At 43.8% G+C, this 27,107-nt stretch overlaps 1 protein-coding gene across 1 annotated transcript in view; it reads right to left on the bottom strand.

Moving 5' to 3' along the window:
• Positions 1-26,360, bottom strand: part of LOC149439182 (NACHT, LRR and PYD domains-containing protein 12-like) — a 33,378-nt gene extending 7,018 nt beyond the window's left edge. The window contains exons 1-9 of the mRNA XM_089659375.1: positions 26,278-26,360; positions 23,435-23,499; positions 20,097-20,259; positions 14,779-14,956; positions 9,699-9,764; positions 6,254-7,928; positions 3,640-3,726; positions 3,371-3,541; positions 304-474 (exon numbers count right to left, since the gene is read on the bottom strand). Of these exons, the coding sequence (XP_089515501.1) occupies positions 304-474; positions 3,371-3,541; positions 3,640-3,726; positions 6,254-7,928; positions 9,699-9,764; positions 14,779-14,956; positions 20,097-20,126 (2,378 nt within the window). The 5' untranslated portion in view covers positions 20,127-20,259; positions 23,435-23,499; positions 26,278-26,360. The remainder of the gene's footprint in view (positions 1-303; positions 475-3,370; positions 3,542-3,639; positions 3,727-6,253; positions 7,929-9,698; positions 9,765-14,778; positions 14,957-20,096; positions 20,260-23,434; positions 23,500-26,277) is intronic.
• Between the last annotated feature and the right edge of the window lie 747 nt (positions 26,361-27,107).

The following is a 27,107-nucleotide window of genomic DNA, read 5'->3' as shown; positions in this document are numbered from 1 at the left end:
CTCATTTACCTAGCGGAGCGCACTCCAGACAACCCGGAAGGACGGCTATGAGATGAACGCATCACAATCACATTTTACAGAGGTAGTGCGCAAGAATGGTGTCCTTTTTGTTTCGCTTTACAGTAGTAGCCCGCAGATCCACAGCTTGCGTGTATATTTAATACTCATTCAAATGCCCATTAACCCAAGAACACAAATATGCATGTTAAAAAACCCTATACCTTAAGATGTGAATTGGGACTCAAAGCGGACCAGTAACTCCTTCGATAGATATCTACTTCTATATAGTGATGGTATACTCACATCAACTGCTCTACTGTGCAGGTTGGACTGGACAAAGCCTCCATCAAGTCACCGAAGTAAGGACAGTTTAAGTAATTAAATGATAGGGTGAGTATCTTCAGTGATTGGTTACTTCTTATTCCAGATGCCAAAAAGGAGCAGGAAGTGTCCGTCAGCCCGGTGCTGCACAAACTGGAGGAAGAAATAAGAACGTAAGAGTATGGGAATGATGAAGTGTAGATCAATTCATGTGATTTCTATCTAGTGACATCCAACTCTGGGCCAGCATGTCTCTGTCAAGGTCCTATATTTTCCCTGAGGTTATGTTTCTCCATGTGCTGGCATCCATGTTGGATTTCTGCAGAGCATGGTGGGAATCCTTTATGCCTTCTGGTCTCTGAGGTCCATCCCCCAGAGGGGTGTGGCTGATTACATTATAAGCCTGTGGTCCGCACATGTCCTTTGCACTTGTGTCTTGTGTCTTTGTGTTGCTATTACTCTGTTCTGACACTCGTGACTCTCCTGGAATCTGACTCGGCTTGTGACCTGACCATTCTTTGTGTTCTCCTTTGATCTGACCCTCTGTTGCTGAACTCGGCCCGTGACCCTCGTCTGCTTTCCTGTACCATTTTGTCCCGTTGTTGTCGACCCGGCCTGCCCGACTACTCTATTGTCTTTTCCACCAGCTACACGCCATTGGCGGCGGCCATTACCGCAACTGAGGTGTCTCGGGGGCCACGACCTGGTTCCTGGCTGCGTCAAGTCCATCCCCACCATCAGGGGCCCTGGTAAAGGGCAGCCTGGGACTTAGACTCCGCGCCCTGGGGGACTTTGGTCTGTGGGTGGTGGTTGTCACCAGCCAGTGCATTACATTGTTATTAGGCCTGCCTGTCCGTTCCTCTGCTCCTGCCCTGACAGTCTCATACAGTTGATGCCTACCTGCTAAATCTGCTACCGCACCCCGGCTTGTCCACCTGGTGGAGGGATCTTGAGGACCAAACTTGGTACTAGCATGCAATGAAACCCATCTCCATCATCACAAGCTCTGGTGAAGACCATCTAGAACTTATGCACTTTGCCTCAGGTGAGCCCACATCACTCGCTAGGGGTGCCTGCTCGGTTATTTATTCTGCTGGTTTCTGTGTGAGTCTCATGAGTTGGAAAGTGGAAGGACTCACACAGAAACCAGCAGAATAAATAGCCAAGCAAGCCTCCCTGGCGAGTGATGTGGGCTCACCTGAGGCAAAGTGCATAAGCTCTAGCTGGTCTTCACCAGAGCTTGTGAAGATGGAGATGGGTTCCATTGCATGCTAGTACCAAGTTTGGTCCTCAGGATCTTCCCAAAAGGTGGACAAGCTGGGGTGCGGTAGCAGATTTAGCAGGTAAGGATCAAGCAGAAGCTGGTAATCAAGCCAAAAGGTCACCAACGAGTGGTAGTGGAGATAGAGGTGGCAGAAGGAGCTCAAAGAGCAAGATGTTTGGCTGGAGAAGAGCACAATAATCTGACAACCAGGAAGTGCAAAGGCATGGCTTAAATAGGAAGTTTATGGGAGGAGCAAGAAGTTCAACAAGATAGAAAGTGGGGTTGTCCAAGGGATAAGGCAGGGAGCTGTCCAGCATCTCAGGTGGCTCAGCAAGAAGAGCTACTGCCAGTCAAAGGTCTTGGGCTCAGATTTGGGCCCTGACATGCTACCATGCGTTGAGTAGCTCCCTGACTGAGGGTCGAAAACATGAGAGCAAATGCCCTTTAGCTTCTTCTGCTGAAGATGCTTTGGCCATGTGATGGTTTCTGATAATACTGAATTCAACGGAATCATCGAGACATCTGGACAATCAGACAATGTCCAACACAATACAAAATGGATATATTTTAAACCGAGTAACTAAACAGTATTAAAACATCTTTAAAATGTATAGGCTTAAAAACAAACACAGAAAACCCCAAAACTATTAAACGTCTTAAAACTTTGGAGCTTTTTCATGAGTCAGTGTGAATTTTCATCAGATTAGACATGTCGGTGAACACTCGCAACCAATCCCAACAGATGCCTTGGGGCAGCACAGTGGTTAAATGGTTAGCACCTCCACCTGGCAGTACTAGGATCGTTTGTTTCGAATCCCCACCATGGCACCACCTGCCTGGAGTTTGCATGTTCTCCCTGTGCCTGTGTGGGTTTCCTCTGGGTACTCTGGTTTCCTCCCACACTCCAAAGACATGCTGTTAGGTGAATTGGTTCCTGTCTAAATTGGCCCTAGTATGTGCATGTATGAATGTGAGTTAGGGACCTTCGATTGTACGCCCCTTGAGGGTTAGGGACTTTAGATTGTACGCCCCTTGAGGGTTAGGGACTTTAGATTGTACACCCCTTGAGGGTTAGGGACCTTAGATTGTACACCCCTTGAGGGTTAGGGACCTTAGATTGTACACCCCTTGAGGGTTTGGGACCTTAGATTGTACACCCCTTGAGGGTTAGGGACCTTAGATTGTATGCCCCTTGAGGGTCAGGGACCTTAGATTGTATGCCCCTTGAGGGTTAGGGACCTTAGATTGTACGCACCTCGAGGGTTAGGACCCTAGATTGTACACCCCTTGAGGGTTAGGGACCTTAGATTGTACGCCCCTTGAGGGTCAGGGACCTTAGATTGTACACCCCTTGAGGGTTAGGGACCTTAGATTGTACACCCCTTGAGGGCTAGGGACCTTAGATTGTACGCCCCTTGAGGGTTAGGGACCTTAGATTGTACTCCCCTTGAGGGTTAGGGACCTTAGATTGTACACCCCTCGAGGGCTAGGGACCTTAGATTGTACGCCCCTTGAGGGTTAGGGACCTTAGATTGTACACCCCTCGAGGGTTAGGGACCTTAGATTGGACGCCCCTTGAGGGTCAGGGACCTTAGATTGTACGCCCCTTGAGGGTCGGGGACCTTAGATTGTACACCCCTTGAGGGTTAGGGACCTTAGATTGTACGCCCCTTGAGGGTTAGGGACTGATGTGAATGTACAATATATATGTAAAGCGCTGCATAAAATTGACGGCGCTATATAAGTACCTGATAAATAAATTTACAGAATATGCGTTCTACTCACTCCAGTTCCTCTATTGCACAAGGAGGACTAGACAAAGCTGCCATCAGGTCACCAAAGTGAGGCCCATCCAGCCTGTTATAGGACAGTAGAAGTGTTCTTAGAGACTTGTTGTCACTTATTGCAGCTCCTAAATATGAGCACGCCCGATCTGTTAGTCCAGTAAGTGCCAAACTACAGGGAGGGAATGTGAAACAAATCCGATTAAAACTGGGGTGCAGAATTCAAGCCTACATCAAGTCAAAAGTATTGTGGAGAAATGTACGACTTACTTCAGAGTATGTATCTTGCACTCAGGATGCTTTAATGCCGAACACAGAAACTTGACTCCATCATCTCCGAATTTATTGTTGGCGATTCTGTAAGGAGTGAATAAAATACACTTCAGTAACATATACAAAAAAAAATGCATTGTGTAAATACTCATATATACTGTACTGTTCTCCCCGCCAAAGAATTTCTAATTGTGTTCAGCTTTGTGATATCCAGGCACTTTTGCCTGACACAGCCTGGCCTTCAACCTCCACTGTACCCATATGGAAAAAATTATTCTTGCAAATATATATATATATATATATATATATATATATATATATAAAAGTAAATAAATATATATAAAAATAAATATATATATATATATATATATATATATATATTAAAAAAAAAAAAAAAAAAAAAAATATATATATATATATATCTATATATATATATATATTCTTCCCAAATATATTGAAATATATTTCAAATACTACAATTTTGGCCATATTCAATATATTTCAAAAATATATTTCAATATATTTGTGAATATATTATTAAAAATATATTCAGAACACATGCTGCAATATATATCAAAGTGTAATTTGGAATGCATTTACAAGTATATTTAAAAATCTGCTTAAATGCAGTATTTTAGATGTTCAAAAATATCTGGAAAATGTATTTTGAAAAATATATTTTTAAATATATGCCTTTGGAAAATATATTTTAATTTACATTTTTGGAATACATGGTAAAATATATTCGTGTAATCCAATATATTGTAAATACATGTCGCATGTATAATTTGTTTTTCTAAATAGATATATACATTGAATATATAATTATATATATATATATATATAGTTAATATATAGTTCTCTTCCATATGGATTTCTAGAAAATGGCAGCTGCTTTGGAAGAGTTCTGTAACAATGGAAGTGGTGGGCACCTCAGTGTTTGCCTACCATTTTCCTACCAGCCCAAAAGTGTGCTCCTTCTTCCCCTTCCCCCAGGAACGCACTCATAATGTGTACAGCACCCCTAGAGGATTGGGCTCAATAGGCTACACTGGAAGGAGAAGAAAGTGGACAGAGAGCGAGGAAACTCCAAGTCTCTGCTTCTGTCTGCCTGTCCCTGTGAAAGTGACATAGGGAAGCAAAAACAGGGGGGGCAGTGGCAGAGTTTGCAGCAGCAGAGTTGTTGATTGGTAGCAACGAGCAGTGTCTCAGGTATTGTGGTTCAGTGACAAGGGTGCTGGAAAGCAGGCTGGTTTAAATTCAGGGGCCCTGAAAGGTGTAGTGTTTGTTATGTTGGGGTGCAGTGACAGGGGTGCTGAGAGTCTGGGAAGTTCAGAATTAGGGGTTCAGAAAGGTGCAGTGTCTTATGTGGGGCACAGTGACAGGGGTGCTGGGAGTCTTGGAAGTTCAGAGTCAGGCGTTCTGAAAGGTGCAGTGTCCAGGGTGATGGGGTGCAGTGACGGGATGCTGGGAGTCTGAAAAGTTCAGAGCCAGTGGTTCATAAAGGTGCAGTGTCTGGGGTGATGGGGTGCAGTGATGGGATGCTGGAAGCCTGGAAATTTCAGAGCCAGTGGTTCATAAAGGTGCAGTGTCTGGGGTGATGGGGTGCAGTGATGGGGTGCTGGAAGCCTGGAAATTTCAGAGCCAGTGGTTCATAAAGGTGCAGTGTCTGGGGTGATGGGGTGCAGTGATGGGGTGCTGGAAGCCTGGAAAGTTCAGATCTAGGGGTTCAGAAAGGTTCAATGTTTGGGGTGTTGGTGTGCAGTGACGGGGTGCTGGGAGTCTGAAAAGTTCAGAGCCAGTGGTTCAGAAAGGTGCAGTGTTTGGGGTGATGGGGTGCAGTGACGGAGTGCTGGGAGTCTGGAAAGTTCAGAGCCAGGGGTTCAGAAAGGTGCAGTGTTTAAGGTTGATTTGGTGCAGTGATGGGGTGCTGGGAGACTGGAAAGTTCAGAGCCAGTGGTTCAGAAAGGTGCAGTGTCTGGGGTGATGGGTGCTGGGAGTCTGGAAAGTTCAGAGTCAGGGGTTCAGAAAGGTTCAGTGTCTGGGGTGTTGGTGTGTGTGATGGGGTGATGGGAGTTTGGAAAGTTCAGAGCCAGTGGTTCAGAAAGGTTCAGTGTCTGGGGTGTTGGTCTGCAGTGACAGGGGTGCTGGGAGTCTGGAGGAGCTCAGAGTTGGGGGTTCACTGTTATGGGTTCTTGGTGACAGGAGATGCCAGGAGGCAGGGTGCCAGGGGCACTGGGTTCTTCATAGGCCCAAATTCAAAAGCTGTCTCTATGTAAGCCTGCAGGGAGGCTTCCCTAATTGTGTGCCACCTGATCTGGTGCTGGCTTTGGACCACATTGCCCGCTGGGGATTTAGGTAGCATGGGGAAGAGGGTCATCAGGATTAAGTTATCTGTAAGTATAGTCAATCCCCACACCTTTGTTCCCACTATGGCAGCTGATCCCCATTCTCCTCTCTTCCCTGCACTATACCTGCACTGCCACCCCAACTGTCATCAATGCGCCTGACCCTCATCCTCTCTCACTGCTCCTACCACCTCTCTCCCACATGCCACCACTTCACTCATCTATGAGTTATTAAGACATATGAAGACGTGTTTATATTGTACCCCAAGTCGTGTATGTTATGTAGAGCAGGTGCAAATCTCTCGACATCCTCCGTCTGAAGTTTACATGCACCTAAGCAAAGATCTTCAATCTCTCTGCAGGACTGAAGTATAAAAGACACCACCGAGCAGTCCACAGGGGTCAGGTTGACTATACCAAAGTTAAAACGTCTAAACGATCCGAGGCTTTCTAAAAAAAATTCCTTATTCTGCATCTCAAAGAATTTAAAACCCATATTCAAGAGCCTTCTTTTTTTCAAGGTTCCTAATTCTGTAACCTCTTGTTGAAGCCAAGTGAGGACATCTATGGTGGCATCGGAAGACAAGTCACCCAGATAAGGCTCTAAAATGGTCCTGGTGGAGATATCGGAGAGGCCACAGAGAAATGAGAGAAATAGTTCACCATAGTTATCTTTGAAGAACTTGACTCTTTTAAGTGAGCTATGTAAGTTCTCGTCAGAATAATCAATATAGTGAACTAAGGCAGCCAAAAAATCCTGGGTGATGGGGTGAAGGAACGAGAAGGAAGCCTCCGGGGAATGTGTGTATTCTTTTAATAGCTCTGGTAAAAGTTTTGAGGTTGTGTCCACATTAAAATGTGACAAGGTCTCTTTTTCAAATTTGGTAATGTGGTTCATAACTCCATGTTCTGCCATCCACCCAAAAGATTTCAACAGACTCCGAGCCTTAATTTTATCCAGACTATGCTTGGACAGAACATCAGCAATGAAAGCTGCAAAGAGCTGTGTCAGAGTTTTCGGCAGTGATGGCATCATTTGGTCATCATTGGTTGGTTGGCCTTTGAAGCACTTTGATAGCACTGTGCAGATGATCCAGCAGTACGATGGGTTGTAACAGAAAGTGTACAGCACACCATTTTCCCTCAGAAAACCCAAAACCTTGTCTGATATTTCTTTGTTCATGAAGAATCTTTCAATATAAAGTTGACTTTCTTTTGGCAAGAATCCAATGACCTCCAATACTCTCTTGAAAATGCTAATATCCTTTCCCGCTAATCTGTCTGGTTGGCTGGTCATCAGCAAAGAGCAGCCCTTGAGTACCGTCTGTTTTGCCAACCCAACCACAACTGCTCCAACATTTGCCACTTGTTTTATGTCATGAGGGATCCGGCAAAATCTAAAATCTATTTCATGAACACTTTCATCCAGGCCATCAAAGATAAAGAGTAGCCTTTCTGGATCCTGCAAAATGTTCCCAAGTTGATTCTCTAAATATGGATATTCCTGAAGGATCATTGACTCCAAGCTGATAGTTTCTTGCTTGTTGAGATCTGGGAACCTTAAGAAGAAGATGAAAGAAAACCTCTGATAGAATTTTCCATTTGCCCAATCACAAACCAGCTTCTCCATTAGCGTTGTCTTCCCTATTCCTGGCACACCAGTCACCATCACTGCATGCGGTTCACAATTTATCCTTCTGCACCAGTGAAACAGTCTGTCAGGAGAAACACTTCCTGAAGCAGTCAGTAAGTAATCCTTATATTTTGTTGCTGTTTCTATAAACTTGTGATCAGATGGTTTATGAAAGGGGAGGACTTGAGATCTAATCAGATCCATGTAACGATCAGAAACATAAAAATCTTTATTCTGTCCTGCAGAATCCAAGGTTCTTGACATAACATTCTCCAGCAGATGATGTTTGTGATGTTCTTGTATTTCTGCCAAGGCAAAGGAAGCAACAATTATGAGCAATACAATACAAAAGAAACATAAAAAACAAATTTAGTAGAGGGTGCCCAAAACTCAATCTAGATGCCAACATTTTTTCCCTTGAAGACCAACCTATTGTCTTGCTTTGGTCAGGAGGTCACAGGTCCTAAGCTTGCCACAAGCAGCATCAGATGAGTTAGATATGCAGAATAGGATCCTAGACAACCCATGGCTTCATTACATATATCTCTCTGTGTAGCATCTTTCTAGTTAGGTTGCTAGTAGGAAATTTCGTTTTTGGCTCCTTTCTAGCCAGGGGGAACAGGTTTTGATTGGTTTTTGCTTTCTTTGCTGGCCACAGGTTCAACTAGTTCCTCCTGCATTACAGTAAAGTCTGGAATATAGTTGGTTGGGGGAAAGGAACCCTGAGCCCAATATTCATGCAGCTTCAGCCAATCCCTGGTCAAGAGCATGACCAGCAGGGGGACTGAGGTGTACACAAGTGGTCTGGGGTCTAGAACAGCAGGGTACCTGCCCTGGTGCAGGGAGACCCAGCCTGGAGGGGCTATCTGCCCTCCTGGGCCAACTAGTTGGGAGTCTTCATGAGGTTCACCATGGTCCCCAGCTCAGGGAGAGCTGGGGGCTATCTGTCAAGGCTTAGAAAACAGTCTGGAGAAAAGTCTGCTGAGGATCTGGCCTGGAGGCTCACGGTACAGAGTCTGGCTGGTACTGGACAGAGGCGTCCATGTATAATGGAACACAGTGAGTAGAGACCTGAGAGCGAGATCCTAGAGAGACTGTTGCTGCTAGTTCTTATTTGAGAGACTGTTCCAGATTTGCTGGCTTAGAGCTGTTTCTAGTGTAGGATCACAGATGCAACACCTCCTGGGCTCAGGGACCCAGATCAGTAGAGGGCTGATGGACTAATACTAGAGTGTATGGAAATTCGTCCAAGACCGATCAAAGGCTGTGCAGCTCCAACACGAAGCTGGGGAAGCTCTGATGAAGAAGGGACCCCCCTTCGAAATGCGTCAGCATCCCTCTGAGAATCTCCCCTTCCGATGGGATTCGCATGTGTCTCCTTATCGTAGGATTCGCTTTTGGATTATATATGCCTGTTTTATTACTACTTTTGTGAGTATATCTCCTAAATCAACTAATTGTTTACTGAGGTAATGCGCAAGGTTGGTGCGCTCTGTTTTTGTTCTCTACTCTAGTGTGGGATCCTCCTGAAGCTGTACGTCCACATCCTCTTACACTAGAAGCCTACATTCAAGAAGGTCCCTACTACTAGAGAGTGCCCTCAACGAACGTTTGCACTAGTTCTGGGATATCCCAAGGCTCACCCTACATGCTATCCAAGTTCTTCAAGCAGTAAATAAAAAAGAGACACTTTCTGCCTGGTTATTCCATGGAGAGACTGAGGATCTGCTATGTGCCTGCCTGCCGTGAATCTAAAGGGGAATAGAACCTGGGACAAACAGCAAGATCGGCTTAGGGGTGTGCCCTACACCTTTTTTTAGTCAGGAGGTCCTAGGCTTAGGCTCCAAACAGCACCAGATGAGTTAGATATGAAGAATGGGATCTTAGACAGCCCCTGGCTTCATTATAGCTCTCATTCTGCAATGTAGACATGATGCTACAGGTGACCTACAATGACGGGATATCTACTTTACTTATTGGCCTTTACTATTAGGGTTGTGTTTTGTCACTTTTTACATCCCAACCAGCCTAATATGCATAGGTCTCCTGATCATCGAAGAACTTCTAAGATTTACCTTTCAACTCTGAAGTCAAGGGGTGTCCATTCCGGTCCAGTAATATCTGTTGCATCAGACTGTCCCCTAAACACATCGAAATCCCAATGAGACAATAAGTATTAACATTTTTTGGGGGTCATCATCTATGTTCTATTCTTCTTAGCAATTCTGGATGAAAACGAATTAAAATCAATTTTGAAAACCCTTTCATTATTAAGGTGGTCCTTAACATAGGACTCAAGCCAAATATTTGTTTGATCTGTGATAAGCAGGGGCGGACTGACAACTCATGGGCCCCCCGGGCAATAGGGGATCATGGGGCCCCTGTGTCCTTGCCCAAACTCAAAAAAGCCTATGAAAAAGGTACCAGGGGCATCTCATGGGGCCCCCTACTGACCCCGGGCCCTCAGGCAGTGCCCGAGTTTCCAAATGGTCAGTCCGCCCCTGGTGATAAGGCGATGAAGGGTTAGGACCTCTGGGAGCAGCACTTTTAAATGGGAGTGTATTTTTATCCTATAACCTTTTTGAATTTACTAAAATTTACTACACTACGTGAAGCATTTTTGTTTCTTGAGTGTGTATTGTCATCCTGGTTTATCCGAAAAGAAGACCCTAGTGGTGTCTGCTTCCTCATTGTTTTTGGGACATACATGAATTAATATGGATCTGGTAAGCAGATCCATATTAATTGATAATCCATAATAATTTTTAAATTATTATGGATGCCTACCAGATCCATAATAATTCATGCATGTCCCAAAAACAATGAGGAAGCAGACACCACTAGGGTCTTCTTTTTGGATAAACCAGTATGACAATACACACTCACCAGATTTTTTATGTACGTGATGGTGAATGTAATTTTTTTTTTTTTTAATTTAAATTTTTATTTATTTTCCATATATAATACATATTTCATCATTACTCTCATACAAAAAAACATTTCCATATCATTAATTACATTTCTTACTATCTTTATTTCCATTACCTCCCTCCCTCTAATTTCCCCTCCTACCTAAATAAAACCTCCCTCCCCCCATGTAAACTCACCCACTCTGCAATGTTCTATTACCTCTTTTCCTAACTAGAGTATAGGATATATAAATACTTCCATCTTTCTCACATTGCTACTTCAAATATTTCACCATAAATTCTTCCCATTTTATCCACCTCTTTGAGAACAACCCCATCCTGTCTTCCTGCATATAACACAATCTCTCCATCCTACATATTTGATTCGTTCTTTCCACCCAATCCTCTATCTTCGGCACCTCTGGTCTATGCCAGAACTTAGGTATCAGACCCTTCGCCGCATTCAAATAGCACCATATACCCGAGTCCTTGTATTTATTTACTGATGACTCTGTACTATGTAGTAGACATACTTCTGGGTCCAGTCCTATCTTTATCCCAGAGATATTCTCAATTAGTTGGACAATTATCTCCCAGAAACCTTGGATCTTCAGGCACTCCCACCCGTGAATGTAATTTTATTGTACGTGGTGGTGAATCAGCAGCAAGTGGAATTTACAAAGGTGTTGGGAACATAAGTGGATGAAAAAAAAAAAAAAAAAATCAGTGGATGGACTTTTATTTATGGATACTCTTTAATTTATTAATTATATTTATTGGAGATTATTTAAATCGTGTTTGGATTATCATTTAAAGATATTAGCACTTTGATGTATTTGTGATATGTTTTCCACAGATTGGGAGTAAATTTATTTTTTAGTGTGGCGAGCGCCTTTTTTATAGAAAAAAATGTTTTGACACAGAGTAGTTTACACTGTAAAGAGCCGCTTCCCATTTTTTTCCACGTTTAGGTTTGGTGTGGTGCCCCATTTGATCTGATTTTACACACACACACTAAAAGGAGAGGTTTCTCCTTTTGAACACAAGGCTCTACAAGCCACACTATTCCTAAGAAAGACCACACAGGGTCCCCATATGGAAGAAAAATATATTTTAAATATATTTTTAAAATAGTCTTTTCAAATATATTGACATATATTTGAAATACTACAATTTTGGACGTATTCAATATATTTCAATAAAATATATCTCTCTCTCTCTCTCTATCTATCTGTATATATATATATATATATATATATATATATATACACACACACACTGTATGTTGAAGTGCAATTTTATTACAGTATATTAGAAATATATTTTTAAAAATATTTTTCATGAATTTTGTATGTCTTTAACCATTTCAATACCGTGCAATTTTACACCTTCCTGCCCAGGCCATTTTTCACGTTTCAGCGTTCTCGCACTTTGAATGACAATTGCGCGGTCATACAACATTGTACCCAAACTAAAATTTTATCATTTTCTTCACACAACTAGAGCTTTCTGTTGGTGGTATTTAATCACCGCTGGGGTTTTTATTTTTTGCTAAATGAACAAAAAAAGACCAAAAATTTTGAAAAAAACCCACGTTTTTCTTTGTTTCTGTTATAAAAGTTTACAAATAAATAATTGTTCTTCATAAATTTAGGCCGAGATGTATTCTGCTACATGTCTTTGGTGAAAATAACCCAAATTAGGATGTATTATTTAGTTTGTAGGAAAGTTATAGAGTTCACAAACTATGGTATAGATCTGAAAATTGATCAATCCTGAAGTACTGACAGCCAATCTAATTTCTTGAGGTCCAAGAATGTCAGAATAGTACAGATATCCCCCAAATGACCCCTTTTTGCAGAGTAGACAGTCCGACGTACTTCATAAGAGGAATGGCGAGTTTTTTGAAGTTGTATTTTTTTTGTCATAATTTTTCGGAAAATGAAAAAATTAAAAAAATTATTTTCACTATTTTTTTTTTTACATACTGTCACCAGTGCAGTACAGCGTCATCATATAACTGGCATGGTGGTGAACAGGGACACTGACTGGTGACAGTATGAAAAAAAAAAAATATATATATTTTTTTAATTTTTTTTAATTTTTTTATTATTTTAAATTTTTTATTACTTTTTTTTTATTTTTTTTTAAGATTTTTTTTTCATATTTTACTATGACCAAAGTAGTACAATGTTACCATAGTAACATTGTACTACTTTGGGGAAGTGATCAGTATTTTTTTTTTTACACAATTTGCTTATAGCAAAGAATTACTTTGCTATAAGCAAGCATTTACCTGAATGAAATCGATTCATTTAGGTTTTTTTTTTTTTTTTGTGCTTAGCTGTGATTTAGTCACAGCTAATCACATGACATGTGCATGTGATCGCTGTGACCATTCACAGCTAGGCACTAGTATACAATGGATGGCATGAATGAAGCCCTCCATTGTATACAACTGTCATGTGACCTGCTGTGATTGGTCACAGCAGGTCACATGGCACCAGCAACGGGGGCCGGTACTCAGATCTGTCATCGGCCGTGTCCGAGGTACACGGCCGGTGGCAGATCGCGCCGCTGCGCGGCTCTGCATTAGCGCAAACTGCGCATGTGCGGGAGCACGCCAAATGGCGTGCACCCGGAATGCCGAAGCACTTTTGAAGCCGCCAAATGGCCATTGGCTGGGCGGCTAATGGTTAAAATATACAAATCTACATTTCTGGAATATATGTACAAATATATGTAAAAATATATTAAAATGACTTTTTTATATGTTAAAAAAAAGTAAAAAAATATATATATTTAAAAAAAATATATTTAAACATTTTTTTCATATATTTTGTAATTTCAACAGTATATATATATATACACACACACACACATATATATAAATATATATATACATATACACACACATATACTGCATGTTGAAATGCGTTACAATTTTGTAATAATTTGTAGATTGCGATCATACTGAGATATAATGGCCCTAAGGCTATTTTTTGGCGCTGCGATTGAGACAGCGCCTATTGAAATTAATTGTTTTTACTTGTCTTGCGGCCAAAGCAAGTCGCACCAGAAATCACAGCACTGTGAATCAGGGCTAAGTGTAATTAATTGCTTTTTTAAAAAGGATCAGCAAAAGGGACAGTATTTACATTCAAAGTGAAGTTCAATTGTGCTGTAGACCTTTGTCTTAGTTCAGTGGTCTCCAAACTGCGGCCTTCTGCTTGCCTATATCTGGCCCTTGGGGCACTATTTCATTCACTGATAAACGCAATGGGGCAGAATTCCTCCCAATACCACCAACGATGCGGCACAATTCCTCCCACTGACACCAACGATAGAGCACAATTCCTCCCACTGACACCAACGATAGAGCACAATTCCTCCCAATGACACCAATGATAGGGCTCAATTCCTCCCATTGACACCAACAATGGAGCACAATTCCTACCACTGACACCAATGATAGGGCTCAATTCCTCCCAATGACACCAACAATGGGGCACAATTCCTCCCACTGACACCAACGATAGGGCTCAATTCCTCCCAATTACACCAATGATGGGGCACAATTCCTCCCAATTACACCAACAATGGGGCACAATTCCTCCCACTGACACCAACGATGGGGCACAATTCCTCCCACTGACACCAACGATAGGGCTCAATTCCTCCCACTGACACCAACAATGGAGCACAATTCCTACCACTGACACCAATGATAGGGCTCAATTCCTCCCAATGACACCAATAATGGGGCACAATTCCTCCCACTGACACCAAATATGGGGCATTAATTTTTTCCCACTGAAGGGACGATTTCTGCTCCCCATGGCCACAGTCCGGCCCCTCCTAAAGTTTGAAGGACAGGAAAACTGGCCCTTTGTTTAGAAATTATGGAGCCCCTGGCTTAGTTTAAATCTTCCATCCTTTGGCCAACCTCATAATCCCAATGCAGGAGTTAATACAGCTGCTAGACTGGTCATAGGCACTCATTAAGAGCACCAGTCATGCCCTCTCTTTCCATCTTCCTCCTCCATTCATAGAAGCTGTATTATTGCTTACAGACATAAAAAGAAATTTATGAATGGAGGACTGACAGATAAATAGAAGGTCCACCTCCTCCATTTATAGAGAGCTTTTCATAGATGGAAGTTTTTTTTTTTTTTTTAGAATAAAAGTCAATGAATATACCAATTCAACATACAGAATTTCAAATTCCTGAATTGATCAAATTTACCGAATTTATCCAATTCGTCTCGCAGTGCATACAAATGAGCAGGTGAATTAAAAAACTGTAGATCGTAGAGGCCTTCCCAGAATCCCATGATGGCCTCTTTTCCAGCATCCAAAATATCTTGTACCAGCTTCTCCGAGAACATAAAGGGTCCAAGGTCGCTCCTCATTTGGAGGTAAAACTAGAATACAATGTTACAGATTTCAGGGAAATTAAACAGAAATTACATATTTGTGAATGGAATTGGCGTCATCTTCCCAAAGAGACTCTTCTTCCCCACCCAGAAGGATCTTCAGAAGGATTCTTATGGAGATTCAATCAGAGACCGACATATGCAATGGAATTGGTTTACTAAAGGCGAATAGACTGTTCACTGTGCAAGGGAATTTGCCCCAGAGCTTTGTGAATGAGGAAAGGCTCTGATGACTTCCATCATCCAATCATGTGCAACAGGGCCATTTTATGAAATCAGTGGGCCTGTATGCAAGATCATATGTTGGGCGCCATTGTTTCATTAAAAAAAACACAGTGAGCTTCATATGCCACAATAAAGAGTGGGCATGATTTTCATTGTGCCAGGGGTGTTGCTGGCATTGTAAGACCTGGTGCACCTTTAGGCAAACCAAGTAGAAAAGTAATGTGGCCCCCAGCATAACCCCTGTATAATCATTCCCCCCCAGGTCAGTCTGTTCCCCAGTATAATCCTTCCTCCTTTCCCCATGTCACCCAGTATCACCCCCAGGGCAGTCTGTCCCCCAGTATAATCCTTCCCACCTAGGTCAATCTGTCCTGCAGTAAAATCTCCCCAAGTCACCCTGCACCCCCCCTATAATCCCCCCAGGTCAATCTGTACCCCAGTATAATCCTTCCTACCTAGGTCAATCTATCCCACAGTATAATCTCCCCAAGTCACCCTGCACCCCCCCATAATCCCCCCAGGTCAATCTGTAGCCCAGTATAATCAGCCAGGTCACTCTGTCCCCCAGTATATTCCCCCCCAAGGGTCAATCTGTCCTCCAGTATAATCCCCCCCAAGGGTCAATCTGTCCCCAGTATAATCAGCCAGGTCACTCTGTCCCCCAGTATAATCCCCCCCAAGGGTCAATCTGTCCTCAAGTATAATCCGTCCAAGGCCAGTCTGTCCCCAGTAAAATCCCCACCCAAGTCATTCTATCCCCCAGTATAATTACCCCCAGGTCAGTCTGTCCCCCCGTATAATTACCCCTAGGTCAATCTGTCTCCCAGTATAATTACCCCAGGTCACTCTGTCCCCCGGTATAACCCCCCCCAAGGGTCAATCTGTCCTCCATTACAATCCTCCCAAGGCCGATCTGTCCCCCAGTATAATTTCCCCCAGGTCATTCTGTCCCCCAGTAAAATCCCCACCAAAATCATTTTGTCCCCCAATATAATCCCCCAGGTCAAATCACACAGGTCACTATCCCAGGTATAATCCCCCCCAGGTCACTCTGTCCCCAGTATAATCCCCCCCCCCAGGTCACTCTGTCCCCCAGTATAATAACACCCAGGTCACTCTGTCCCCCAGTATAAAACCATCTAGGTCAATCGGTTCCCTAGTATAATCTCCACCCAAGTCATTCTGTCCCCAAGTATAAATTACCCCCAGGTCAGTATGTCCCCTATTATAACCCCCCAGGTCAATCTGTCCCCCAGTATACTTACCCCAGGTCACTCTGTCCCCCGGTATAATCCCCCCAAGGGTCAATCTGTCCTCCATTACAATCCTCCGAAGGCCGATCTGTCCCCCAGTATTATTTCCCCCAGGTCATTCTGTCCCCCAGTATAATCTCCACCAAAATCATTCTGTCCCCCAGTATAATCCCCCAAGTCAAATCACACAGGTCACTATCCCAGGTATAATCCCCCCAGGTCACTCTGTCCCCAGTATAATCCCCCCCCAGGTCACTCTGTCTCCCAGTATAATAACACCCAGGTCACTCTGTCCCCCAGTATAATAACACCCAGGTCACTCTGTCCCCCAGTATAATAACACCCAGGTCACTCTGTCCCCCAGTATAATCCCCCCCCAGGTCACTCTGTCCCCCAGTATAATAACACCCAGGTCACTCTGTCCCCCAGTATAATAACACCCAGGTCACTCTGTCCCCCAGTATAATAACACCCAGGTCACTCTGTCCCCCAGTATAATAACACCCAGGTCACTCTGTCCCATAGTATAATAACACCCAGGTCACTCTGTCCCCCAGTATAATAACACCCAGGTCACTCTGTCCCCCAGTATAATAACACCCAGGTCACTCTGTCCCCCAGTATAATACCATCTAGGTCAATCGGTTCCCTAGCATAATCCTCACCCAAGTTATTCTGTCCCCAAGTATAAATTACCCCCAGGTCAGTATGTCCCCCATTATAACCCCCCAGGTCCATCTGTCCCCCGATATAATCATCCATGTCACTCTGTCCCCCAGTATAACTCCCCCCAAGTCAGTCTGCCTGGGGCACAGACTGACCCCCAGTACAATCCCCACAATATTTGATTTCTAGGCCCTGCAACAGTCAAATCACTGTTTTCACTAATAACACACTAAAATCATTACTAGCGCACAAAACACATCTTTTTAGGGATTTATAGTGGTTTTAAATATGTTTTATTTCTCAGTCTTAAGGACTAAAAGAAATGAGTTCAGTAGCTCAAGCTGTAATTAATGCGGGCCATAGATGGGATGAAAAACGGCCGATTTTTGGATCGTTAGTGCGGTAATCGGTCGGACGTTTTTAGTGATTTTTGACCTTTTGGATTATCGGCACTGCTGGAAAATAATCGGCCAAATTTGTCGTTCTGAAGATTTTCACGGCAATGATGAACAAATCTGCCGATCTTTTTTCCGATTTTAAAAATGCTCATGAGCAGTGACATGAAAGAAGAGGGAAAAAAAAGAGAATATGAATGAGAAGAAGAAATAGAATATGAATAAAAAGAAGAAATAGAATATAAAGAAGAAGAAGAAAAGAAAAAGAAGAAATAGAATATGAATAAGAAGTAGAAAAGAGAAATAGAATATAAATAAGAAGTAGAAAAAGAAGAAATAGACTATGAATAAGAAGAAGAAAAAAAGAAATAGACTATGAATAAGAAGAAGAAAAAGAAGAAATAGACTATGAATAAGAAGGAAAAAAAGAAAAATAGAATATGAATAAGAAGAAGAAAAAAAAGAAGAAATAGACTATGAATAAGAAGAAGAAAAGAAAAATAGAATATAAATAAGAAGTAGAAAAAGAAGAAATAGACTATGAATAAGAAGAAGAAAAAAAGAAATAGACTATGAATAAGAAGAAGAAAAGAAGAAATAGACTATGAATAAGAAGAGAAAAAGAAGAAATAGACTATGAATAAGAAGAAGAAAAAGAAGTAATAGAATATGAATAAGAAGAGAAAAAGAAGAAATAGACTATGAATAAGAAGCAGAAAAAAAAGAAATAGACTATGAATAAGAAGAAGAAAAAGAAGAAATAGACTATGAATAAGAAGAAGAAAAGAAAAATAGAATATGAATAAGAAGAAGAAAAGAAGAAATAGACTATGAATAAGAAGAAGAAAAAGAAGAAATAGACTATGAATAAGAAGAAGAAAAAGAAGAAATAGACTATGAATAAGAAGCAGAAAACAAAAATAGAATATGAATAAGAAGAAGAAAAAGAAGAAATAGAATATGAATAAGAAGAAGAAAAAAAGAATTTCAGTCGGATATTATATTTGACATTTAAAAGTATAGCAACATTGTATCTATTTGTATCCGAATAGAAACATCCGTATCTGAAATGGATACAAATAGATACAATGTTGCAACTTTTACTTCTTCATATTCTATTTCTTCTTCATATTCTATTTCTTCTTTTTATTCATATTCTATTTCTTCATATTCTATTTCTTCTTTTTATTCATATTCTATTTCTTCTTCTTCTGCAAATTCTATGTAATTGCCAGCCGTAGACGGAACGAAAATCAGCCGACTTTTTTTTACCAATGGTGGTAACGTCGGCTGATTGAACGACCGATTTTTTATTTTTCTAAGAAAAAAAACGTCCAGTTTTCTCCCCATCTATGGCCTGCATTACACTTGCAAATGTAACATTTCCCAACTCCCCTTCTCTTTAACCAGCTCTGTGCAAATTTTTTACTAGAGATCGAGGGATTGATTTAGTAAAGGCAAGTTCATTTGCAAGGAAATTTTCCCCGAAGCTTAGTGAATGTGGTGCAATTTTACTTTGCAAAGAATACCCAATCAAGGAAAAAAACAACAACAAAAAAAAAACAAAAAACAAAAAAAAATGCAACATCTTGGCTTGCACATGATTGGATGATGGTAGTCAGCAGGGCTTCACTTCATTCACTACGATCTGGAGAAGATTCCTTTGTAAAGTGCAACTTCCCTTGTAAAGTGAACAGCCTATTCGCCTTCAGTAAATCCACCCACAGAAAGTCTGAAAGAAAGCAGCTTCTGCTTTCCTTTAGAAAACTCATGGTGTGTTCTGGGATTTATTTGTCATGAGTGTTCAATTTTCTTTTATGTTCCAATTTTTTATTAAAAAGGCATAAAGAAACAAATGTGACATTTGAACATAGGCCATATTACCAGTAATTGTCATCAAGAAAAAACAGGAGGTTACTAGAAGAGTGACAAAACGTGGCCCTGGGGCCAGATGCGGTCCTTTGCTTGCTTGTATCCGGCCCTTGGGGCACTACTTCATTCACTGATACAAACAATGGGAGCACTGACACTAATGATGGGGCACAATTCCTCCCAATGACACCAACAATGGGGCCCACTGACACCAATGATGGGGCAGAATTCCTCCCAATGACACCAACAATGGGGCCCACTGACACCAATGATAGGGCATAATTGCCCTCCCCCCATGACAACAACAATGGGGCACTATTCCTTCATATGACACCAATGATGGGGTGTAATTCCTCTCAATGACACCAACAATGGAGCCCACTGACACTAATGATGGGGCACAATTCCTCCCAATCACACCAACAATGGGGCCCACTGACACCAATGATAGGGCATAATTGCCCTCCCCCCCATGACAACAACAAATGGGGCACTATTCCTTCATATGACACCAATGATGGGGCGTAATTCCTCTCAATGACACCAACAATGGGGCCCACTGACACCAATGATGGGGCACAATTCCTCCCAATGACACCAACATGGGGCCCACTGGCACCAATGATAGGGCATAATTGCCCCCCTCCCCCATAACAACAACAATGGGGCACTATTCCTTCATATGACACCAATGATGTGGCGTATTTTTCTAGTTACCTCCTTACTGAGGATATTCCGAGAGGCCATGTACTCCAGCAGTTGTTCCGTTTCCGAGGCGGACGCCACGATGTAGATCAGGTCATTTTTAAAATACTCGTAGATCAGTTGAAGTTCATTGAAGTCGCGCTGAGACAGCAGCTGATGAACTGTTCATGATCGTCTGGATAATGAAAGGAACAGAATGATTTTTTTTTTACTTATTTAGATGAAGGCTGAATGGTTGAACTGGATGGACTTTTGTCCTTTTTTCAGCCAGACTAACTATGTAAGGCTGCAGTACCAATTAGCACCAGCAGGACTTACCAAAATATTCTTTTTCATTACAGCCAAGGCCAGATTTTAGGGACTTTTCCCGATGTACATTTTCTTTCATGGTAAGTAGAAATGCTGGCAGCTCATGTGAGATTTCACCAACATTAACAATATTCTAAGCCAGAAATGTGCCAATAAAATGTTTTTTTGTAAGAAGGATAATCCTAGCCAAGGCCGGGACAAGGGATGGGCAGCTTCCCTGAGCACTGTGGTATCATGTAAGGTGGAGGTGCACCCCAAGGCGATTGGAGGGGGAGGGGATTGGTGGTGGGAGGGAGAATTGGGGGGTGGCAGGGGGTAAGTGTTATTATAGAAGGGTTTGGAGCGGTGTGCTAGGATTGGGTGTTTGGGGGTGATGGGGGAAAAGTTGATATGGTGCGGGCAGCACAGTGGCTAAATGGTTAGCACTTCCGCCTGGCAGTACTCGGGTCGTGGGTTCAAATCCCAACCACTGAACCACTTGCCTGGAGTTTGCATGTTCTCCCTGTGCCTGCGTGGGTTTCCTCTGGGTACTCCGGTTTCCTCCCACACTCCAAAGACATGCCGGTAGGTTAATTGGCTCCTGTCTAAATTGTCCCTAGTATGTGTATGTATGAATGTGAGTTAGGACCTTAGATTGTACGCCCCTTGAGGGTCAGGGACCTTAGATTGTACGCCCCTTGAGGGTCAGGGACCTTAGATTTGTACGCCCCTTGAGGGTTAGGGACCTTAGATTGTACACCCCTTGAGGGTTAGGGACCTTAGATTGTACGCCCCTTGAGGGTTAGGGACCTTAGATTGTACGCCCCTTGAGGGTTAGGACCTTAGATTGTACGCCCCTTGAGGGTCAGGGACCTTAGATTGTACACCCCTTGAGGGTTAGGGACCTTAGATAGTACGCCCCTTGAGGGTCAGGGACCTTAGATTGTACACCCCTTGAGGTTAGGGACCTTAGATAGTACGCCCCTTGAGGGTTAGGGACCTTAGATTGTACACCCCTTGAGGGTTAGGGACCTTAGATTGTACGCCCCTTGAGGGTTAGGGACCTTAGATTGTACACCCCTTGAGGGTTAGGGACTGATGTGAATGTACAATATATATGTAAAGCACTGCGTACATTGATGGTGCTATAGAAGTACCTGAAATAAATAAAATAAATAAATAAATAATATGGTAGGGGAAAAAGGGGATTTGTGCTGGGAGAGGAATTAAATTTTTTTTTGGGGGGGGGCATTTGTGCAAAAGGGTAAATGTGGGGGGGGGGGGGGCGGGGATTTGTGTTGGGGTGAAGTTGGGGGGGGGGTAGAGGATGTGCTGGGAGGGGAAATTTGAGGAGTAGAGGAGTTTGTGCTAGTAGGGATGATGGGGGGGGCATTTGTGCTAGGAAAATGTGGGGGGGGGGATTTTTGCTAGGATGGGAGCTGGGTAGAGGATGTGGGGGGATTGTCTAGGATGTTGAGGGGTAGAGATTTGTGCTAGTAGGGATGATTGGGGGCATTTGTTGCTAGGAGGGAAATGTGGGGGGATTTTTGCTAGGATGGGGAGCTGGGTAGAGGATGTGTTGGGAGGGAAATTTGGGGGTAGATGATTTGTGCTAGGAGGGGAATTTTTTTTGAGGCTTGTTTTTGGCACCAAATGTTTTGTGCTTACAGACCCCAGCATGGAAGCCTGGTCCTGGTTGGGGCCCAACCTCACACAACCCCCATCCTGCTATGGACAAGTGCTTGAAAGGTATAAATGCAATGTATTTTTAATATTATAAATCTGAAGTTTGGATTGAATGATTTCTAAAATATGTATAGATTGTACTTGAGGGCAGCCATATTTGATCATTCCATAGCCAGGCTTTGCTTCTGGATTCACAGTGCTACATAATGGTTGTGCTTTAATCCCCCCCTTGTAATAGAGGAGCAAAATGAAATGTCTTTGGCTCCATAAGGCTTTCAAATGAGAGCGCCTGAAAGACGCACATAAAAGATGATTTTTTTTAAAAGGGTTTTTTAGGTGTTAAAACGGCGAGAAGATCATGTATTTTATCAAGCTTCATGCAACAGCTTTCAAATGAGAGCGCCTGAAAGACGCACATAAAAGATGATTTTTTTTTAAAAGGGTTTTTTAGGTGTTCCTATTAAAAGGCCAAAAACGGCCAGAGAAGATCATGTATTTTATCAAGCTTCATGCAACAGGCAACAATGCTCAGGTATCAACGGGACCATATGTTTCTTCATCCTGGGCATTGTAGCACTTTGGGAATATCCCAACAAAACGCTCAGATGTGAATGGAGACCTACTGCTCCATCTCACAATGCAAGTCTATGGGTCAGCCAAGTCACTGAAAACAATGCACTCCCTGTTTGGCTGAGATCTGATCTGAGCAGCTGATATGGAGAAAGTCAGAGTCATAGCAAATTGTGTGTTTGCTGCCTCTAGTGGCTACAGGAGTTTAGCAGGGGAGCTGAATAAGGCTGAGTTAAAGCGGAGCTCCACCCAAAAGGGGTACTTCCACTTTAAGGACTGCTCCCCCCGCTCCCCATTAAGGATTGGCACCTTTGGGGGGCGGGTACCTAAATTTGAAAGGTACCCCCTCCCACATCCGGTCCAATTGCCTAGGAGATCGGAAACGGTAGGTGTCCTCCTTCCCTCCCTGTAGTCTTTTGGGACACGTGACAGGTGACAGAAGACTACAGGTCCATTCATGAAGCGTAGCGCTACTCGCGCATGCGCAGTGGATACCCGGTTGTGAAGCTGTCACAGCCGGGTACCCACACTAAAGATGCCGGCCTCTTGGAATACAGGACGGTCGGTGAAACGGGCTGCGGGGGGACTCCCCACGGGACCGAGGGACAGGTAAGTGGCTGTTTTTTAAAAGTCAGCAGCTACACTGTTTTTTGACAGGGTGAGTGGAACTCCGCTTTAAGTACAAAGGTTGTTTTAGTGGTTCCAAACCTTTACATGTAATGAAATGACAAAAACATGGAAGATCGAGCAATTAAATATGGGAATGTTGCATTAAAAATTACTTTAGCATGAAAGTGCAAACCTACCTTTACTGCATCTTGAAGGCATCTGACCCATCTTCTATTCTTACAAAGCAAACCGGCAACCCGACCTATAAAACAAAAATAACAATGACTTATAATATATGCAAGGGGGGAGTCTAGCATAAATAACCTTGCTTTCTTTGGGGGGGTGGGGAGGATTGGTGATACTGTAGAAAGAAAGCCTTCCTTAAGTGGTGGTCATACTACTTGTTTCTTGGTCTGCCTGACTTACTCATCTTCACCATGGACAAGACCCCAGTAGGCCTCGTTGGAGCCACAGAAACTGGCCAACTTTTGGTCCTTGTATTGGAAATTCAGAAGGTAGCCCCTGGAAATCCCATAGAGGTTGGGGGGAGATAGGTGATTTTCATGGGAAAGGCAGTAGTAAAATCTCTCTAAACTCGAGTCCTAATGATGGCCAATCCATGACATTCTGGAAAGGGACTGAACCCCACACAGGCCACATGAAAGACCAGTAATTGTCCTTGTAGCTTTAACTCCACAGAGCAGGCATACTCAATGAACCTGGTGGAGTACTGCCAATGGTTCCATACTCCCCATGTTAGGAGGAACCTGGATATGGACTACAAGGTGACTTCTCATTCACCAGCTCTCCAGAGCTTGAGGTAATTGTAGCCGTATTAGAGCACAAGCTGCTAAAACTTTGTGAAGTAGTACTGCACTTGGACCTTGAAGAAGGGGACAAGCTTGTCCTGAAAATTTTAAGTTAGTGAAAATAATTAAAAAAGTATCACGGAAGGCACTCAATTGTTTCTACCAGCTCTCCAGAGAAATCCAAGAGACTTCTTCTCTCCCTCGGATGCTATGAACCAATCCATGACATTCTTAAGCCAGCCATGCATGATGATACTGACTTCTGTCCATTCACCCTGTTGGGTTTTTGCTGCTCGATCAGTACTGCTGGTTACAGCCAAAAGTGCTAATTAGTGTTTCCTGACAGAGGTTAAGTCTCCATGCTGTCAGAATTAAAAAGGCTGAGCTGGGAGGATTCCCACATCAACATCAAGTGTGTGGATTGGTGAATCAAGTCATTTTTTTTTTCAAAAAAATTAGTCATCTATGGGCTGCCTAAGAGAAAGAAGACACACAACAGGATATAGTCAAAGACTATGGGCATGATAAAAGAGATGGGCAGAGACTGCAGGCCCACTACGGGAGCTGGGCAGAGACTGAAGGCCCACTACGGGAGCTGGGCAGAGACTGAAGGCCCACTACGGGAGCTGGGCAGAGACTGAAGGCCCACTACGGGAGCTGGGCAGAGACTGAAGGCCCACTACGGGAGCTGGGCAGAGACTGAAGGCCCACTACGGGAGCTGGACAGAGACTGCAAGCCCACTACGGGAGCTGGACAGAGACTGCAGGCCCACTACGGGAGCTGGGCAGAGACTGCAGGCCCACTACGGGAGCTGGGCAGAGACTGAAGGCCCACTACGGGAGCTGGGCAGAGACTGAAGGCCCACTACGGGAGCTGGGCAGAGACTGAAGGCCCACTACGGGAGCTGGGCAGAGACTGAAGGCCCACTACGGGAGCTGGGCACAGACTGAAGGCCCACTACGGGAGCTGGGCACAGACTGCAAGCCCACTACGGGAGCTGGACAGAGACTGCAAGCCCACTACGGGAGCTGGACAGAGACTGCAGGCCCACTACGGGAGCTGGACAGAGACTGCAGGCCCACTACGGGAGCTGGACAGAGACTGCAGGCCTACTACGGGAGCTGGACAGAGACTGCAGGCCCACTACGGGAGCTGGGCACAGACTGAAGGCCCACTACGGGAGCTGGGCAGAGACTGCAAGCCCACTACGGGAGCTGGGCAGAGACTGCAAGCCCACTACGGGAGCTGGGCAGAGACTGCAGGCCCACTACGGGAGCTGGGCAGAGACTGCAGGCCCACAACGGGAGCTGGGCAGAGACTGCAGGCCCACAACGGGAGCTGGGCAGAGACTGCAGGCCCACAACGGGAGCTGGGCAGAGACTGCAGGCCCACAACGGGAGCTGGGCAGAGACTGCAGGCCCACAACGGGAGCTGGGCAGAGACTGCAGGCCCACAACGGGAGCTGGGCAGAGACTGCAGGCCCACAACGGGAGCTGGGCAGAGACTGCAGGCCCACAACGGGAGCTGGGCAGAGACTGCAGGCCCACAAAGGGAGCTGGGCAGAGACTTAGAAACTGCAGGCCCACTACGGGAGCTGGGCAGAGACTGCAGACCTACTACAGGAGCTGGACAGAGACTGCAGACCTACTACAGGAGCTGGGCAGAGACTGCAGACGTACTACAGGGATTGGGCAGAGACTGCAGACGTACTACAGGGATTGGGCAGAGACTGCAGACGTACTACAGGGATTGGGCAGACACTGCAGACGTACTACAGGAGCTGGTCTGAGACTGCAGACCTACTACAGGGATTGGTCAGAGACTGCAGACCTACTGGAGGGATTGGTCAGAGACTGCAGACCTACTAGAGGGATTGGTCAGAGACTGCAGACCTACTAGAGGGATTGGTCAGAGACTGCAGACCTACTAGAGGGACTGGTCCGAGACTGCAGACATGAATACAGGGAATGGTCAGAGACTGCATACATAGTACAGGAGATGATCAGAGACTAGAGACATACTACAGGAGATGGTTAGAGACCACAGCCATACCGCTGGAGAATTTCAGAGACTGTGGACATGCTACAGTTGTTGGAGACTTGGGATATGCTATAGGAGAGTCATAGAATGGAGACATTACATAAGACTGCTAGAAATCTTTGCTATAACAGAGCAATAATATGGTGTCCCTCCCCCCCCCCCTCCAGATGGCAAAAACAATTAATGTTACCTGCAAAGTTTATCTGCTTCTATAATCAGGTCTCGGAGGATACTTTGTGCTTTATCATTCACATATGCTCTCTTGGTTCTTCCTGGCCAGACTCTGATCACTCACCACACCCAGGAATTTATCTTCCTGAAACTGTCTGCGATTCAGCAGAGGTGTGTACATACACCAATTAAAGGGAACATTACACCAGTAGGACTGCATTTTTGAAACCTTCATTTTTAGAACCTTCGTTTGATTTTTCGAATGCTTAGTGTCAGTATTACAGCATTTCAGCCTGTTACTGCTGTAATACTGACACTCAGTGGCTGAATATCTCCTTGCCATGGGAACTCTGCCATACTGAAGTCTCTATCTGCTCAACCCAGCTCTGATGAAGAAGGGAGCACCCTTCGAAACGCGTTACCCTTCACCCCCCCCCTTTTCAATTTACCTGTAACCCTGTTTGGATTATGGTTACTTATGCCTGTTATACCATCACTTTGTGAGTATATTTCCTTAATAATAAAATTATTCACTATTTATTGAGGTAATGCGCAAGGTTTGTGCGCTCTTTCTTTCATCTTCTTCTACAGTTTTAACAAGCTTCCCCAGCTTCATGATAGAGCTGCACAACCTCTGATCACCAGCGGATGAACACACAACACGCTGCTTGTCACTAATGCTCGTTTGATCTGAGTCTTTGAGCGCAGGAGATAATGGATCCTTGATTGGGATTATCACAGGGGGTACAGGGTCAGCGTCAACAGCAACCACTCCAATCCTTAATAACATAGCATATATACTGGAAGCAGGGGCGGACTGACAACTCATGGGGCCCCCGGGCAAGAGGG

Source organism: Staurois parvus, unplaced genomic scaffold (assembly GCF_062004578.1).
Source record: "Staurois parvus isolate SC_StPar_1 unplaced genomic scaffold, SC_StPar_1.0 ptg001150l, whole genome shotgun sequence".
Lineage (NCBI taxonomy): Eukaryota > Metazoa > Chordata > Amphibia > Anura > Ranidae > Staurois > Staurois parvus.
The sequence above is the reverse complement of the archived record's forward strand: the minus strand, read 5'-3'. Positions and strand labels throughout refer to the sequence as shown.